The following is a 19781-nucleotide window of genomic DNA, read 5'->3' as shown; positions in this document are numbered from 1 at the left end:
CCATACAAGTGTTGAATTATCTCTTTGGCCTTATACATGGCCTCATATAGATACCCTATGGGGTTTTTATCCTCATCCACCATCCGTAGAACCCTCACCAACAATTCTGACAACTAGACATGACAAATTTAACAAAAATCAGCAATGCGTAATATTAGAAAATTAAAAAATAAATCATCAATTGAAATTTGAACTTTGAACACTTACATTGATGATCTCCTACATGAGTTTAGCAAATCTATCATCAAAAACGGTATTCATGGCCTTCTCTGCCTCAAGCTTCCTACAATAAGGGCTCTCCAATCATCTTTCACTCACAAACATCCTCTTCAGGTTGGGCAATGCATGTAATATGCTCTGTAAGTTGAGGAAATTAGTGGCAAAACGTGTGACTCTTGAACGCACAAGATCCTTACCATCAATGTGTTGTTTCATAAGCTCCAAGACCCATGTGTGGTTGTAGATGCACTTTGTGATTTCCCTTCCATCTTCAACCACATTCTTCACCCAACTAAGTTTCCCTATGTCCTCGAGGAGTAAATCAAGGCAATGAGCAACACAAGGGCTCCAAAATAATGTTGGTTACCTAGCCTGTAGAAGTTTGTCGGTTGCCACATATGCAACTACATTATTAGTCACAACCTGAACAACATTTTGCACTCCTATAACGATCACTACCTCATCCAACATGTTGCACAAGGTTTCTGCATTCTTTACTTCATTTGAGGCATCAATCGATTTTAAAAATACCACATGTTCCCTTGAAGCAACTATCTGTCTGTCCACCCATCAAATAATATGGTGCAACCATTCCTTTCCCAATTCGTTCTTTGTTGTTTCACCAGCTGATGTGTGTTTTGGACCTCATCCTACAATAATGGCCCACTCAACTCATAACAACTTGGGGACTTGGACCCCTTACCTAAAATGGTCAATCCACTAACCATTTGCTCCCAATATGGACTCTCAACAATACTAAACGGAATATTGTTGTAAAACCAAAATCTAGCCACTGCCACTTTTGTCTATTGATGCACTTCCTTATTCCATGAAGTACCTAACAATCCAGGTTGTGCACCAGGAGCGTTACGAGGAATGAAAAAACTAGATGTATTGTTGCCCACCCCAATATTTTTTGACCCTATAGAACTGATATCCCTCATTGGGGCTGCCATTGCCTCTGTTGTCCTCTTTTTATTTACCTTCTTTTGCTCAGATTCTGAAAGCCTTGTTTTTGCCTCCCTTTCAACCTCTTCAGGACATTTGTCACATACCGTAATATTTTGTCCACTGATCTTTGCAAGGTGAATTTTGAGTCGGTATATGCTACCGGTCATAATTTTCATGCAATGGTAACAAATAACCTCTCTTGCCACTACACCTGGTGTGCCATGTTTCCACATAGGATCCCTCATTCTACCACCACCTCTACTTATACCACCTCTAGTTGTAGAAGCCATTATCTTTTATAAAAATTTGAAAGATACCTAGCAAAAGAGACGAAACATGGATCAATAAATATAAATTGAAGATGAACACAAACTAAAATTGGACAATACATCAACTTAACATGGTCACAACCAAAGTACTAAAGTTTGTTATTTTTAAACCACTATTGCAATTTGCATATTGTGATTACTGTCTGTTATTGCACAAAACTATTATTACACAATGCAGTGTATCACTGTATTGTTTTATTATAGTAATGAATTAATAATAATGTGAAATGTCTTTGTAGTAAATTAATAATAGAGTAAATTAATTTTTAGTTGTAAAATATTAAATTGTTTTAGAATTTACTGTGACAACTTAAAGTGATTACTAATAATAGAAAATTAATTTTTAGTTGTAAATCATTAAATAATTTTATAACTTACTATTATAAGAGAATTAGTTTTTAGTTGAAAATTGTTAAATTACTGTTAAAAAATTTACCAATTTTCAACCAAAGATTTATAGCAGGTAAAATAAAACAAGCAAAAAAACCTTCAATTATAGCCAAAAAATTTTAAATTAAAAATTATTTAATAATAGCCGAAAAAACATTGAAGTTTGAACAAAATAGCTGAAAAAACTTTGAACAAATTTACAAAATAGTCAAAAAAAGCTTTCAACTTTGAACAAAATAGCGGAAAAAAAACCGCGACTACAACGTCCAAACTCAGAAGACTCCAAACGCAGAAGATGTAGGCCTGTGTCACGTCCAAAGTCTGCAAAAACATCAGATGTCAAGGAGAATGTCTGTTATTTTGCGTTGTGTGACTCACGTCAAACCCAAAAAACACAAAATGGTGAACTTTTTTTATTTCTAACTTCACACAACTTTTTAGGGTTTCGGCCTTTTTTTTTATGCACGATTTCCCCCCCCCCCCACGATGCGCAATTTTTTCAGAAAAAATCGGCTGTGATTTATTCAACGATTAAATCGGTTTGGGCAAATGGATCGCGATAAATCATGATTTGCCTAATTTAATCCCAATATTTGCATCTTTGCTCCTGTTGACGTGTTTTTTATGACCGCGTCTAACACAGAATAAAGTCACCAACGGTCACTTTATCCTCTCTTGATCAAGATTAGTCTGTATGCTAGGATTGCTAAAAGTTCAAACGGCTAATTCCAAGGTTCCTTCAGTGCGTAAACATGACTCAATTGTTTGATGGGTTTGTTGATAACCCAAGGGGCCTTACGCGTGTTCAATTGAAGAAAACTCATGCAAGCTCAAAGATTTCTGCAGGGATGATTTGCAATAAAAGCTCTAGTTTTGGATCTTTTGGATTTTTTTGAATTATGCGGAAAGTAAATGAGAATGGGGTAGAGAGAACTATGCTAAGTTAATCTAATCCTAAGAATGGGAGACAGGATAACTCATGCAAAAATCAAACCACACTTTGTTTCGCCAACAGAGCACAACTACACGAAGGCAGTGCAATCTTCAAAGGGTGCATGGAGGTTTTTCAGATCATCAATATGGACCATCGGATCGAACAATCTTTACTGATGATCGAAGTTAAGCGTATACATATCAGAAGGCTCAGGCTAACTTTGCACGATATACAACAATCAGCTGCACACCAAAAGTATGAGCTCGGATTCTGCAACAAGTAATCCTATCAAATCTAGTTCTCCTAACAACATATAAGCAAATCTAATCTAATTGAAGAGAGCAAGACCATGCAGATTGCCAAAATAGAACAAGAATACACCATCAAAATCGAACAATGTATTAAGTTGGCTACTTCACAATCTTGATGCAACAATCTTAGATAATAATCTCTCCTCTCTCACAAATGAGGGGGTCACCCTCTTATATAGGCCATGAGCCTTGGTAACATGCAAACCCTAATTAGGGCTTTCCATAAAAGATTCTCCACTCAAGATGCAACAAGGTGGGAATCTCCAATTAATAATCCATCATGCCCATATACAATTAATTTAAAATCCTAAAATAACGCCCACTAGTGAATTAAATACGCCCCATGATGTCGATTATGCCCAAAATATAACGAACACCTTTATGCAAGGAATAAATGTCCATCATTCTCCATATGATGGCGGCACACACGAAGAATCTGTCATAAAACAATAAATGAGGAGGTTGCATGCAAGAAGATTTCTCATTCGACGGCGACATGCATTGACTGGACCCACACTTAGTCAAAATACCCCCAGCAATAAATATGTCACTACTATTCAACCAAAATATTCTCGTCCAAGAATGGACGACCATTATCCCGCTCATTTATGGCATATGAAATGAATCTTTTCTTGTCAAATTCCATCAAGGCAATTTCATCCTTGCTCTTGGAAAAGAAGCTCTCCCACTCCATCATGACTTCTTGTGTCTTCTTCATTGTACCGGAGAATGAAGAAACATTTGCAAAATGCTCCTTGGGGAATGAACCTACGAAGAAGAAATTGTGCAACTGAGATTTTAGGGAGTTCACTGTTATTCCACCGTCATTGAGTTTCCTCACGAACAATGCATCAATCGCACTAGTCATTTCCTCCTGCACCCCTTTGATGGACTCTTTCAAAGTAAAGGAGTCTACATTGAATTTATCGAAGGTGTTCTTTCCTGAGCAGACGGCGTAGAACCATCGGGGAAAGTCATAAGCTCCATTTTCCTAAATCACTTTCCTGTCAACCAGAATTTGCCTTGGAACCTTCGTCAGAGCCCTGAGTCATGAAATGGTTAAGTCCTAGTAAATGTGCACATCCTCCCATAATCCTTCTGTTGTCTCTAATCTGCTCAGGAGGGCCACGAACTTTGAATGAAGCTGAGCTAGGTCTTCAATGAATTTTTCTGCTTCGGTATAAACATCCTCTATCCATTCCCTGGAATTTTGCGCCATCGCTCTAATAACCTCTGCATCATCAACCACTTCCTTAGGGAGGAGGGAGGAGTGAATGAAGGACTTGCCTCCCTGAAGGGTCTTTTGAAACTCCTGACGTACTCGCATAGGGCTCTATTTTCTTCCCTCAGCCACTTACATTTCGCCTTTGATTTCAGCATCTTCTCCTTCATGGCCAAGGAAGATTCTTCAAAGTCTCCCATTACTTGACTTGTGGAGGCATGACCAAGATCAATCTATTTGATAACATAATCCTCCTGCGTGAATTCGCTTCTGTCTTTATCTACTCCAGGCTCAGCAATGTGCAGGGTCCGGGATCTGGATTCTTCCCTAACAACCTTGGAAAATTTTCGGGGAGCCTTCCTTTCTGCTGGCTGATCCATCCTTTTCAATAATTCTTCCAACTCTCGAGCAGGATCAGTTTCCCTTTCCGATTCCCTTCTCAACCTTCCCACCAACCAATCATGAGCGGGGATGGAGTGACTATGATCCTCTACGTGCTCCTGTTCATGTGACTCTTCCTCTATTTCACCAAGGATAGCTTCCACTTAGCTATCCCGGCGAGCCTCTTCCTGATGTGGGGGACTTTCTTGCCTTTGACTTCTTGGCCGATGGTGTCCCTGTGAAGCATTAACGCTTAGTATATCTGGTGTCGTTATGCTCTCTTGTAGTGGACCTGCTAGATATGGAAACATCTCTACCTCCTGCACATTCGAGGAACTTGTCAGTGAATGCTCCCTCTCCGTCCTCACTTTCTTTTGTGAAGGTTCTTCCAACTGGACTTCCAGTTGAAACTCCTGTGGGATTTCCTATTGGATATCCTTCTTCTTTGTTGTCCTTGGTCTCTTTGGGGCATTTTTTCCTTTATCCATCTGAACTTCCTTTCTTGCCTTAGCCTGTGAAGAGCCCTCAGTTGTCTCGCTATGGGAATCTAGACTTCCCATTAGCTGATATGTCAGATGGACATTCCCCTCCACCAAGTTCCTTATCTGTCTATCAATCCAGTGCTTAGTGAATTTCAGCACTGGTCTAGCTAAGACACTCAAATCATCCATCTCGAGCTCTGACCAATCTAGCAACTGAATGGCTGATCTTTCACTCTCTCAAATTCAGGTTGAATCAAATCTGAGTCCTCCTTTAACTGATCTGGTACTTGATAAATTTCATTAACCTGATGGTGTCGAGGGGCAATCTGGAATGCATTCTCTTCCTGACCTCAAGGTCATCCTCAGCACCCACCCAATAATCTTCTAAGTGAAATATGTGTTTGAATTTGACACCAACAACCTTTTTGATTTGGCGGTAGGGATCATATTGGGCCCTGGATGTATAAAACGACAGTCGATAGAATGCCAATTCCCCTGCTGCACTTTTAGCGGCTTCCAAGCCTGGGCATATTTCCATGAAGTCACCCAAGACAATTGGAAAATCAATTGATTGCTTTTTCTTCTTCTTCTGCAGTTGATCATAGGAAGTTAACTGTCTCATGAGCTCCAGCAATATGAGCTTGTTTGATGGATATCTTAGCAATTTGTATGACTGGAATGAGAATCCCTGCATCCCGATGTAGGTGAATTTAGGAAATTGCAAGAATGCAACTCCATATTTCTGGACCAAGGCACTTTCTTGCGGCAACACCCTTACGTGCAACTTCTTTTGCATAAGCCGTGTCAAGTACATGGTGAAGGTGTCAATTGCCAACCTGTAAGAATTGACATTGTGAAGATGCAGCTTGGGATAACACTCATGTAATTTCAGCTGAGCTGGTTTGCAACCCATAATTCCTCTTGTTGGCAGACCATCAAATCCTCCCCTTCACGCAAGCATATAGAACAGTTAGGAGCTCATGAAAAAGGACTGGGACCTTTTTCTTTTAAGTTTTTCAACTTCTTGTGCAAGTAGTGACTGATCAATCTGGCCCAGTCGATTAGCCCATTTGAATTCATGATCTCGCCTATGTAGAAGAACATCCAGGTCTCAAAGTTCACAAAATGTGAACACCCCATTACTCTGCTCAGCATCTTTATCAGGTCCACATACTCCTGCTTGAACTCGAAGATAGTGAGAGTCTTTGGCATCTTGGAGGCATGCACCCTAAGCTTCAGCAACCACTGCTTATTAATCAAATCAACACACCTGGCAGGACCTGCTTCATATACTACCTGAGCTCCGTTGTTGGTCCTATATGTCATGGAATAGTGTGAAGGAATTCTGAAAAATTGACTTTAGAGTCAATGTTGCCAGTAGCTTGCCATCTGGCATTGAGATTGTCTTTCGCTCCAAATTATAATGTGTTGCACATTCCTGGACCAAGTATGGGCACTGAATAGTAGGAGGGAAACCAGGTGCCGCAACAATTCTGCTTTTGACAATTTTGACAGTTGTTGGTGATGGACAACGTCCTGTTGTCTCGAATATTTTGATCTTGAATGCAACCAAATTAGTATCGATGATCTCTTCCCATCTTAAATTCAATCGGGAATGGGGAAGGTAACCTTTCATTTCTACCTTGATCAATGCCTGCCTGGAGAGGGCAGCTGCCTTGCTTGATTCCGCCATCCGAGAAGCACCTTGGACATGATGAAAATAGAGACTAAGTATGACCACCCTTCACTTCTCCAGCTCTTCTTTCTTGAATCCTGCACGTGAGAAATGAAATGCCTTTCCAAACTTGTATAGAATTCTTCAAAACGTCTTGCTAAGTTAGGAGGCATTAAATTAACAATTGCATTCATGATGCGTCATACTTTCCCCAATTACTGCGCCATGCAAAAGAAACTTCCCATGCGGGAGAGTTTGAATTTAGAAATTTCCTTAAATGCACTAAGTCATGCGTCATACTTGGAAGATTCTCTTTGCCAACTTATTGATTTCCATTCTTTCCAATTTTGGAGGGAAATTGAAGGATTTTTTCTTGATTTGCTTGATTTCATTCTAACTTGTTGTCTTCTGCTTTTGAAGGAATTTTCACGCCTCTTTTCAACATCCCTATTTTTTAGGGATCCCCCTAAAATTAGGAGCTAGGTTCATTGGATAGAGAATTTCGCCATGATTCCGAATCTATAAAATTTTCCACATTCTGGCAAGATTCGGTGTCTAAAAATAGCAAATTCAAAAATTTGCCCAAGGGGATTTTTACTTTTTGATTCCTCCTTGACCCCTTGGTTTTCATGCCTTAGGCAAAATTTTAATTTTCAAGCTTGAGCGTGGGATTCACTATGTCTTGGAATTTCATCATCATTTCCTTCATTTTCCTTGACTTAGCTATTTCAACATTCTTCTCTTGGGCGCAATTTTAGTGCCCAATTACTTTCTTGGGCGTGATTTTGCCTTGGTCATGGATTCAATGACCTCCAAATTTTCCTTACTACTCCACTTTGGGCGCCCTCCATAGGGCTAGGACGGAATTTTACCTGGGAGAAGGAATTCTTAGCTTTCAATATTCTCCATGCTCTACCCATTTTGGCACCTTCCATCATTCCTAGGTGGCATTTGTCATTGGGAAAGGAATTTCAACATTTTCATAAATTCCTTGCACCCCCCATTTTGGCGCCCTCCACAAGGCTGGGGCGGATTTTATACTAGGTTAGAATTCTTGCAATTTGTCCATTTATCCATGCATTCTCCATTCTGGCACCCTTGCTTGGCTTTGGGCGGAAATTTCCCCTGAGGAAGGAATTCATTAATTTGTTCGTTGTCTATGAACACATCGCTTTAGCACCCTCCCTCATGTCTAGGCGCTATTTCTCTCTATGGAAGGAATTCCACTCCTTGTCCATCCTTCCTTGGTCCCTTCAATTTAGCGCCCAATTACTTTCTTGGGCATGATTTTGCCTTCGTCATGGATTCTTGGAATTTCCATGCTATCCATGTCCTCTCCTGTTTAGCGCCCTATTACTTTCTTGGGCATGATTTTGCTTTAGTGAAGGATTTCATTGTTATTCCTTGCTCTCCATGGGATGCTGAGTTTAGCGCCCTCCCTAGCACTAGGGCGCATTTTTGACTTGAGGAGGGAATTTCTTCGCTTCCAAGGATTTCTTCTATCCCTCAATTTGGTGCCTTTCCCCTCTCCAGGGCACTAAAATGCCTTGGTCGTGGATTCTCACACTTTCCATGCTATCCCTTGACACTTGGATTTAGCGCCCAACTACATACCTGGGCGTTAAAACCACATGATGGAGGATTCTTCATTATTTATGAATTCCAGACTCAATTGGATTTGGTGCCTTGTTCCGAGTTCATGTGTGGATTTGTCCCTAGCATGGAAATTCATCATTCAACCTTCCAGACTTAGAACATTTTGGTCTCCTTGTGATTTTGAAGTGTCTTCCTGGACTTGGATGAATTTCTGAGCTTTCTATTTCAGGAATGGGCTTCCAGCACTTTAACCATTTTGTGGCTTTCTCTACTTGCTTTCTGACTTTCTGGAATTAGAAATAGTTGCACATGTCTGATCTTTGTCACCTTTCCCAAATGGTCCTATCAACACTGACTTTCCAAAAATAGAAACCTTCAAAGTGTCAGCGTTAGATCCCTAGACAGGGTACAACAATGACTTACTATAAATAGAAAATTACTAAAAATAGAAATTACTACAAATAGTAAGTTTGATTTTTGGCAAAATAACGACATTCCGGGAATCAAAAAAATCCCTAAAAAATAGGAACTTTCTAAAAATAGAAAGTTGCTCCGTTTTGGCTCAAATTTTATTGGGAGATTCCTTGAAGGGTATTGATTCCAGTCGCATGTTCAGTTTTTCCAAAACCCTAACAGAAACCCCCTAAAATCTAGGACAAAAGGCAGAAACCCTAAAAAGGGACAAAACAGGCCCTAGACTTCATAGAACTCACTCAACAGAAAAGCAGATTAACTCCAAATGACCCTCGAACATCTGCAAAGCAGAGAGACTGACGAGACTGACACCAAAACACAAAAAAAAAAAAGACCAAATGACCAAAAGGGCCTAAAAGTTAGGGGGTCCCTATCTGGGATGGGGTGATGTGTGATTAGGTCACAACGGCTCCAAAGGTTGTCATTGTTCACAGTGTGCTCGTCTTCCATTTTATCTTCCATAGTGTCAGCTAAACATGAATAAAGGTCAGCAACATTAATGACGGGACTGATGTCCAAATCCACATGCAAATTGATTTGGTAGGCAATGTCATTTATCCTCTTTATAATTTTGCAAGGTCCAATCTTCTTGGGCTTCAATTTGTTGTAGGTACCTTAGATGAACCATAACCATTCTCCTTCTTGAAAGACCTTTTCTCTTTGATGCAAATCAGCTCTCTTCTTATATTGTTCATTCATGGACTGCAATTTTAGCCTAATATGTTGATATATATCTTAGATATGCTCTAAGAAATCCGTAGCTTCTTGACTATTATGTCATCTTATTGGCAAATCAGCCAAGTTCACAACTCCCTTAGGATTTGCTCTATATACAACTTGAGCTGTAGACTTACCTGTAGATCTATTTATGTTGGAATTATACACAAATTCAGTTTGAAGAATCACCAAATCGGGTAAAAACCATTATTGAGGATTGTTCCCAACTAAACACCTTAATAGTTTGCCCAAGCTCCTGTATACCACCACCATTTGACCATCAGTTTGGGAATGGTATGTTGAACTGAATTGCAATCTGCGATTCAACTCTTTCCACAAGACTCTCCAAAAGTGGCTTAAGAATTTGATGTCCCTATCACTAGTTATGGTTTTGAAAATCACCATGCAACTGCACAATTTCTCTAACAAACAAATGGGCCACTTGACTTGCATCATTAGTCTTCTTACAAGGTATAAAATGGGTCAATTTAGAAAAATGGTGCACCACTACAAACATTGAATCATTGCTTCCTTGGGTTTGTGGAAGACCTTAGACAAAATCCATAGAAATATCAATCCACGGTTCTGTTGGCACTAGTAAAGGAATGTATAGACATGTATTTTGATGTCCTTTTGCTATTTGACACGCATTCCAAGCAGTAACAAATCTGTCTGCATCTCTCTTCGTATTAGGCCAAAAGAATTTCTCACTTACTATATCTCTTCCAAAAAGACCTCCAAACCCATTTGAGTGCATTTCTCTCATGAGTTGTTCCCTCCTAGATCCAACAAGAATGCAAAATTGAGTCTCTTTAACAAAAATCCATCAAGTCATGAGTAGTCTTCAAATGAATGGATAAGTGGATAGTTTTGACTGCTGAGATATGCATAGATGTGACCAAAATTTGGATCACTTATATATTAATTCTTCATTTCTTCAAAGCCAACCAACCTGTGACTCATTACAACCAATAAACAATGTCTTCTTCTCAAGGAATCACCCATTACATATTAGTTATACCACTCTTGTGCTGCACAACAAAATTATAAGCCTGCAAGAATGAAACCCATTTAGTGTGTTTGTGGCACAGCTTACCCTGTGAATTTATATATTTCAAGGCTTAGTTGTTTTAGAATGGACTCTCTATGTAGAAGGTAATGCCTCCAATTTTTTAGTGCTCGTAACATTGCATAGAATTCTTTTTCATAAGTAGTGTACTTCTTTTTAGCTTCATTTAACTTCTCACAAAAAAGGCCTCTAGCATCTCATTTTGGCTTAACACTCCCCCAAAAGCTACTCCTAAAGCATCACTCCACTATAAAAAGTTTTTCAAAATCTGGTACAGCAAGAATATGTGTTTCAACAACCTTCTTTCTGAGTTGTTCAAAACGCACATTAGCTGCTCTTATCCAAGTGAAATCCTTTCCTTTAGTGTAGTCAATTATTGGTGCACTAATGCCACTAAAATTCTTAAAGAATCGCATGTAGCAATTCACCAACCCATGGAAGCTCTAACCTCAGTAATACTTTGAGTAGGCCACTCAAGGATAGCTTTAATTTTTTTTGGGTTCATGCTCAATCCTTCTGCTAAAGTAACATTTCCCAAAATTACCAACTTATCCTTGCAAAATTTACTCTTTCCAAGGTTGATAAACAACCTTTGTGCTCTAAGTATGCTACACTATTTTCAAATGTACTAAGTGATCCTCCATATTTTTACTAAAAATCAAGATATCATCAAAATAAATCATAATAAATTTTCCAATATGCAATCTGAATACCTGCTTCATTGTTCCCATTAAGGTAGCTAGAACATTGGATGATCTAAATGGCACCACCACCCACTCATATAATCCATCTTGTGCTTTGAAGGCAGTCTTCCACTCATCACCTTCACGGATCTAAATCTGATGGTAACCACTTCTGAGGTTGATTTTGGAGAAAACTTTAGAACCTAATAAACAATCTAATAGACCATCCATCCTAGGTATGGAATATTGGTACTTCAAACTAATTTTGTTAATGGCTCTGGAATCAATACATAACCCCCATTTACCCCCTTCTTAGGAGAAAGTCGTGCAGGTGTGGCACCCGGACTCATGCTTTCTCTTACAAATCCTTTTTTCAATAATTTAATAATTTGTCTCCTCATTTTCTAGAGGCAACGTATAAGCAGCCTGGTTTGGAAGCTTGACACTTGGGATAAGATCAATTTGATGGGTAATGCCTCTGGACAGAGGCACCCAGTTGGTAGGTCAGATGATGTCAAATCAGAATATTGTTGTAACAATTCTCGCACCTTCAACAAAATTGTTTGCTGATTTGAATTCTTATTTTCTAAAGGATACAACAGATAGCAAGTCACTCCTTTAGATTCTCTAAAAAACTCTTTACATCCCACTGGTCAAACCGTCAAAGACAAATCTTTTATTTCAGTTTTCTCTCCTCCTTTAAATGGTTTCAATACATGGAATGTATGCTCTTGCTGAACCTCATAGGTGTTTTCTCTGCCATGGTGAGTTACATTTCTGTCATATAGCCAAGGTCTACCAAATAACAAGTGACAAACATCCACTGATACTACCTCATAGGTGTTTTCTCTGCCATGGTGAGTTACATTTCTGTCATATAGCCAAGGTCTACCAAATAACAAGTGACAAACATCCACTGATACTACATCACACAGCACTGTATCTTCATAATAACCAATTTTGAAGTCGACTAAACAAGATTGGTTCACAAGCACACTGTTATCCTTTTTAACCAAGAAATAATGTAAGGATTTGGTTTCAGAATACATACCAGCTGTAATTTTTGCACCATCTATGTACTAAGTTATCAATGGATCCTTCATCCACAATTAGCTTGCACACCTTATCTTTACACTTGCATTGTGTCCGAAACACATTGTTCCACCTCTAGTCAGCTGTAGGGGTTTCTTTGTCACCAGCAATCAAAGTTTTGTTCAACATCAGGTTCTCACCTATTTTCTACTTCAACTTCTTCTCTCAAGAGCTCTTCTCCTTTTTCTTGGATCACCATTGCTCTCTTGGGGTTTTGAGGACAACCTATAGCTTTATGGACCTCACTACAAATGAAGCATAAAAGGTTTCGACCCTTCAGATAATTGTTGTTCCTATCCTCTACCTCTAAGGCAACCCCTCCCTTGAAAGTTTGACTTCACATTATCTTCTGGCTCTTATCCATTAATCATTTTGGGGGAACTTCCTCTACTCTACTTGAATTACTGCCACCTCTTTTGTTTGCCACTTTGCCCATCCTATCCAATTTTTCTTCTGCTTTCAAAGCTAATTAATATGCCTCATCCATAGTATTCACTTTAACTTAAGGCTAGTTCATTCTAGAATTGGAATTGAAACCGATTAATGCATCTAGTTGTTGCATACTTATCTTCTTCTCTCAAATTAGTCCTGATTTGCAACATCAATAATTCTTCAATATAAGCTGATATGCTCAACTCTCTTTGATTCAGATTTTGAAACTCTTTAAAGAGTTTTTGCTGATAATCTGAGGGCATGAACTTAGTACTCAAATGTTTTCTCTTTACCCTGTCCAATTTTCTCTTTACCCCGTCTTTTCCTAGTATTTTAGAGATTATCCCACCATAGAGCAGATGAGACATCAGTTTGGATACTACAACTTTGACCCTGTGTGAATCAATTTCTTCAATCCATTCCATGTCAAAAAAAAAATTATAATTCTTGGATCCAATCTAAGAACACTTCTGGATTTAACTCACCTTGAAAATCAGGGACTTCAACATTAATTTTAGCTCCCTGTTTGGTAAAGCCTTCAATAAGTCTTTCCATGGGATCAATGGCTCCCCCTTGACTCCCTTGGTCTTATGGTTCTTCCTCAGAATCTTTATACAAAATCTGGCCTCAAGGGCCTGCAACCTCTTGAGCACTTCATCCACTGCATTGTCTTGCCCTCTGACATTTCTCCAACATCTTCTACCCCAGATCAAATGGGCTCCCCTTTGGGCCATGGAAGGTGCTTTGATACCAAAAATGATGCAGCTCAAATCAAGATATGATAGATTAATCTGTAACAATCAAAACAAATAACCAAGAACAGAAATGATGAGAGCATATTCAGATACTGAAATCCTTGAACAAAGTAGATATATTATTATTGTTTTCTTGAACCGTTGACAGAAAATACAGCACAGAAAAGAGATAAAAACATCTCCAGAACCGTCCCAGCCTCGGCCTCTGTTTCATTCCTCTAATCCTATCGCTACCTCCCTCTATTCCCCAACCCCTCTTTAAAACAAAAAAGCATCCCCTAAAAATAGCTTACCAGCCATGCCGGCAACTACCCACCAGACCACTACACAAAACCAAAAAAGGACTAAGCCAAAACAGTGGTTGTGAAATCATAGGTAGTTGAACAAGATGGAAACAGCAACCAAAAAAGGAAAGCCAAAAACAGCTAGTCCATAACTCCATGGTCTGAACATGGGCAAGGGAAATTATGGGAGATGCTATGCATCATGATCATTTTAAGAGATCTAATGAGGTACTCCTCAAGAACATCCACAAGTTTTTCTTCTTAAGTCATGCTCACCAATTTGGGTTTGTTCTCTCTGACTTTACTATGCTTCTTTTGCGAGAACTTGTTTGGAAACATTTGACGTTTGCTTTCATTTATCAATAGAGAGCTTGGGTTGAAAAAATCAAGGTTCCAACACTCTCCTCAAGGATATCAGACTAGTATCAGTCAGAGAACGATTTGTAAGACATGGAAAAGAATTAGAACTGATGGGGTATGAGAGGTAAGTTACCATATAAAAATGTCAGAATTTAAACATGATTCAAAATTGTGTTTTTTGCTTCTCAAACATCCTAGCTTTTGCATATTGAAATCTCATAGCAATGTTTAAGCTCCATCCCACACTCAAATTCATAATTAACAAACAGCCCTACCCCCCGGTAAATGAGGACACCATTGGGTCATTCATTAAAGGAGATTACATTCGAGAAAGTGGAATGTTGACGTGGAGACATTGGCTGCAAGAGTAATCAGACATTTAAGAATAGCTAGTACAGCAGAGCAGTAATTTTAACATTTTAAGCTTCTAGTACATATCACAGCATTCTAAATATATATGCAAATGGCTTGGAGTCTAGGTCATATTATGATATGCATCAGGTTTCCTGAAATTACAAATCAGTTGTGGCATTTTAGGATGCCTGTGCAAAAATTCATACAGGATGGGTTTATTTTGTATCCTAAGTGGCACTCGAGCTCAAATATCTCCTACATTAATAACAAGTTCCAGCACTATGTGGGTAACGCTAAAGTGCAGTGCATGAATTAAGATTAACTAACTGGAATTTCTTCAATGCAAAGTATATACTATAAACATACACATTCACCTTTTATTAGTAAAGAAAAGGACCATAGTACTCAATTCCACTTATTGCTTGAAAATACTATGGAGGGAATAAATTTGTGCATACCTTGAAAATACTAGGATTCTCAATGAAAAGCTCAATCAAACAATTGCCCATAAATTGGCAAGGATATTGGTTAAAAAAAGGAGAAAATGCAACTGCCAGAATTGGAGAAGAGAAAGTAATTAAAAACTTAGTAAACTTCAATCAATAGAACAAACCCTGATGCTCAACATGTTGCATGAAAATCTAAATTAGCAGTTCAGGTTCGGGCTCAGGCTCGAGTACGCAAACCCGGTTCATGGGTTCAGGTAAAAAAAAATTTGCCCTTTGGGTTCATGGCTGAGGTTCGCCCGTACACACACACACACATATGTGTGTGTGTGTGTATAGATACATACATACACACACACACATATATATACATACATGTATATATATACATATAAGTATATATATACATATTGTATGTAAAAAATTTAAAGAAATATTCAGAATTATAAAACTAAATACATTTAATAGTATGCTACTTCATTATTGATCAATGCGTGACAAAAACACAACGATAGAAAGGGTGCTTTTAGGGTTTTTAATTGCAAAAGAAGGTCAAAGATGTCTGTTTTTGTTATGTTTTGGTGCTCAGCGCCTTCGGATACGCCCAGATTCGTACCTCAGTTTGTACCTGGTGAACTCAAACAGCTGGGTACGTACTCAAGGTGTACCCAGGGCGAACCCCACGTGAACCCGATTCAAGTACGTGGACCAAAACAGGCGAACCCGGTAACTGAGATGAAAATGAATACCCTATAGAATCTTTATGAACTAGTACATATCATTTAAATGCTCAATGTATATGGATTATAAGCTCATTCAGTTACTTCATGGTGGAATATATTTGTAAATTTCTTGAAAAAAGTAGTTAATCAAGCGAGAAGACACTTATACATGAATGAGATTATTGCAATCAGTGTGTTCATTTCAATTATTACATAGGACGCAGACTTCAGAACAAAGAATAGAGATTATCAAAGCATAGGACATGGTTAATGGCAAAAGCCCTTACTATTTCTATAAATTGGTGCATAAAATACATTCATTTGGATTTCAGGTTCACCATGTTCTTTTGATGTACAAACCATTGACAAATAGAATTCAGATAAATAAGAAAGTGTAATAGGCCTGCTGAAAACAATTAGTTGTTTTACCATGAAATGCGAGCAGGGAAGTGGAAAACTATCTTGTTTGTTACCACATATGTGTATCAATGATGCACTTCACAGAGAGCCTTTACATGCGAACGCTAATTATATAAAGCAGGCCAGGACATTTAATTTTATATATGTGAAAACTAATACCCCACATACTGTTTGCGGCATCTTTTATGATATGAATGCTCAATTTACAGATACAATAGTAGTCGAGACAAAAAAACATTAGGCCAAAATAGAAGTGCCTGGAAGAAAAAGGAATTTTGCATTTTGTTTTTGCGAATGTTTTTAAGGAACTTAATATAAACATGGAGAAAAATCAAAATCATTAATTTATAAATGCAAAAAATGCCTCAAATCTTTCTATGCATGTAAGAGCATCCAACAATCGCCTTCCATGTATCATTCTTCATTTCAATTGTGTGATGAATATTCTTGCTTTTGCAGAAGATCTTTGTAAACCCAACAGTTTATCCACAAAGATGAGATCAAGGCTGATTTTTGTTTGGTGAGATGGTGGAGAAAGTGTCACTGTTTCTAACAAAGGACAATTCTGCAAAATGCAACTAAGCAAAGTCAATTCCATCTCACCAAATTCTGATGTAATCAACTGCACTCTCCTCAGTTTTTCTTCTAGAAGTGCCGAACCTTGTCTGGTCTCATTAAACTTTCGTACAAGAAAAGATTCCAGATAATCCTGTACAACAAAACTGTTCATATACGATCTGAAACAATAACAAAATAGATAGAAAACAAAGACAATATACAGTATTTGCATCTGGAAACCCCTTTCTAATAAAAAAAATCTAACACAACAAAATTCTTCAATATTGTATAATACTCAACCATTCCTCTAATACAATATTGAATCTCTTATTTCACCTTTAAAAGCAGTTTTACACATAGCATGACTCATTCAAATGATAAGCATAAATGCTTTAAAACATGAGCAAAAGTTAAAACTAAAAAAAATCCAACATAACACTACGTAATAATTTAAAAAAATAAACATAAATACTTTAAACATGAACAAGAACAGAAAAACCTAAAATTGCAGTTTTCTTGCCCTTATACCTAACAGTTAGTCCATCCTTATGCCCTGCCATACATAATTGTCAATTCAACTATACCTAATATAAGATGAAGATGCCCACAAAAAGAATACTTCCCTGTCATGCATAAATGTGGAATCAACTGTACATTACATATAAACTGAAGATGCCCACATAGAAAAACAATGATCTTTTGAGATGTGCTAACAGACTACTTACCAGAAAGCAGTGGGCATCCATGGAGAGGTATTCCAGAGTGGGGAAGCTATCGAGAACTTCTTTTACACAAACTAGGTTTGTAGACAGACCCCTACAAGCAGGCAAATTAATCTCCACGGCCATCTTCTTTAACAACATCAACTTGTCCTCCCATGAGGGAATTCTTTCCAGTTTGAGGTTGAGCAATTGTGGGCAATTCAGTCTCACAATGTTTGGCACATAAGCAAGATCGGTTGAATGAAACATGTCGTTCTCTTTCCTGCCTATTTCAATGCTGAGATCATTGAGAAAGGGGCAGCAAATCGTTAAATTAATAAGTCCAACACAACCAGACACCGTCAAACTCTCAAGATGCGGACTTCCGGCTAACAGGTGTTCAAGAATGGCATCACAAAGGTCAATACTTCTAAAGGAGCAGACTTTCAGACATGGAAACCCACCAAAATGGGTGGGATTGCATTTTGTGTCGAGATTGTTGAGAATTAGAGACGTGAGACGGTGGCAGCTAAAAACAGAACTTGGCATGGAACGAATTCTCCGGTTATAGGTGATAAGAGTAAGTTGTTTAACATTTCTCAGAGCTGCATAGCTAATGCATGCAGACATTTTACGAAAGAAGACGAGAACCTTAGTGTCAGACTGAGCGTAAGCGTGATAACCCCTATTGTCAGGTTGGGCGAAATGGTCAGTAATGTGAAGCTCAAAGCTTTCCAGTTCCCCGGGATTAATGAGGATGAGCTTTTTCATAATGGAATTTATCTTAGTTTTATTTCGAAGGGATGCGCAAAATTCGCTAGAAAAATTTAGCCGGGGCAGACGAGTCCAGAGCCACCTCCATTTGGTAGAAAGCAGAGAGGAAGCAACTGCTTCTTTCAGGGGAAGTTTCGTGAGAATGTGATGGCACAGAATTTCATCTGACAATTCACTCAATCTGTCTATATCCTCTGCCATTAAAGCCATTGCAAGAGCTCTGCACAAGATTTGGGGTTTCAGCTTTTACTACCCTTCCCTTTGCTCTCAACAGAATTACATTAATATTTAAAAAAAGTTAAAATGCTATCAATTTAATAATTTATACAAAGTAAGCCGACAATACAAGATGTTTGATTTTTTTAATTAATTATATTATATTATTTAAATGGAATAATGAAAAAATTAAATATCTTGACTTTTACTTCTGTCATAGAATTATAGCAATGGCACTGTTTTTCATTTATTTTTTATTTTACCAGGATAATAAATCTATACTTTTTTTAATTTGATATATGTTACAAGGTAATTCTGATGCTAAATAATTGTTTATTAATTAATTGTGAAAATCTTGGTAAAATGGTTTTTTTTTTAAAGTAATTTATAAATAGCTCACCTAATTTAATACTATTAAATTTTGATAACATAACAAGATTAAAACAATAATAGAATAATAACATAATATAATAATATAATATAGAACATTATTAATATAGTCATAAAAATTAAAAAAAATATAACATAAAATTAACATTTTTATAATACAAATAAAATATAAGATTAGATGCAAGATATTACAAAATAATAATGTTTAAAAAAATAATACAATGAATATCACTACACTAAATATTTAAATTTTCCTTACTACTATTTAAGTATAATTAATAGCTTTACTAAGCCTCTCATTTATTTATTACATTTATTGAGTTCTTTGATTATATATTCATTCATTATATATTCATAATACAGTGTAAATTATTAATCTCTTTTATTTGCTAATTGTTTGAAAAAAAAAAATATTCAATTGCTACTGTCTAATTAAAGTTATAAAAGAAATTTTTGAGTTTGGATTAAATTATGATTATATTTCAAACATGGTTAGGGCAAGGGTTAGGTATAAAGTTAAATTGGAGTTGGGGTTAAGGTTGAATTAGGACTATAGGTAAAACTTTTGATTTAGGGTTAGGGTTAAAATAGGGTTAGGATAAGGGTTAAGATTAGTGTTCAATTTAGGTTAGGGATTATTATGCGTTAAATTTAGGATTCATACTATTATCATATTAACAAAATTGGAGGTATATATATACATATTACCATATCTCTCACTATTTAATATCTTATATAGATTATTAAAGATGTATATAGTATAGAAATAGGATAAGGGTTAGAATTAGAGTTACGTTAACATTATATTGTTATTTTTTATTTATATGATAAAAAAGGTTTATTT

General features: G+C 37.3%; 1 protein-coding gene across 2 annotated transcripts; it reads right to left on the bottom strand.

Annotated features, from left to right (window-relative positions):
• Positions 1–16406: 16406 nt before the first annotated feature.
• LOC131027527 (F-box/LRR-repeat protein At5g02910) lies at positions 16407–18622 on the bottom strand. 2 transcript variants are annotated; one of them, XM_057957611.1, is made up of 2 exons: positions 17582–18622; positions 16407–17007 (listed from the first exon to the last, which is right to left on the bottom strand). In XM_057957611.1, exons 1-2 carry the CDS (start codon positions 18539–18541, stop codon positions 16720–16722), a joined length of 1248 nt encoding a protein of 415 aa, XP_057813594.1. In that variant the 5' UTR covers positions 18542–18622; the 3' UTR covers positions 16407–16719. The 2 variants fall into 2 exon arrangements, with proteins under 2 accessions (XP_057813594.1, XP_057813595.1); XM_057957612.1 differs by having other exon boundaries at positions 16407–16863.
• Positions 18623–19781: the final 1159 nt, after the last annotated feature.

The sequence above is a fragment of the Cryptomeria japonica genome, chromosome 10, assembly GCF_030272615.1.
Source record: "Cryptomeria japonica chromosome 10, Sugi_1.0, whole genome shotgun sequence".
In the NCBI taxonomy this organism is placed as follows: Eukaryota; Viridiplantae; Streptophyta; class Pinopsida; order Cupressales; family Cupressaceae; genus Cryptomeria; species Cryptomeria japonica.
Note: the sequence above shows the minus strand (reverse complement) of the source record. Positions and strands in the feature narration are given on the sequence as shown.

Excerpts from the sequence above, each read along its gene's own strand:
- LOC131027527 (XM_057957611.1), bottom strand. The coding sequence starts at position 18,541 with ATGGCTTTAATGGCAGAGGATATAGACAGATTGAGTGAATTGTCAGAT. Across the intron at positions 17,008-17,581 it reads TGGATGCCCACTGCTTTCTG|GATTATCTGGAATCTTTTCT; the intron begins GTAAGTAGTCTG and ends TTTGTTGTACAG.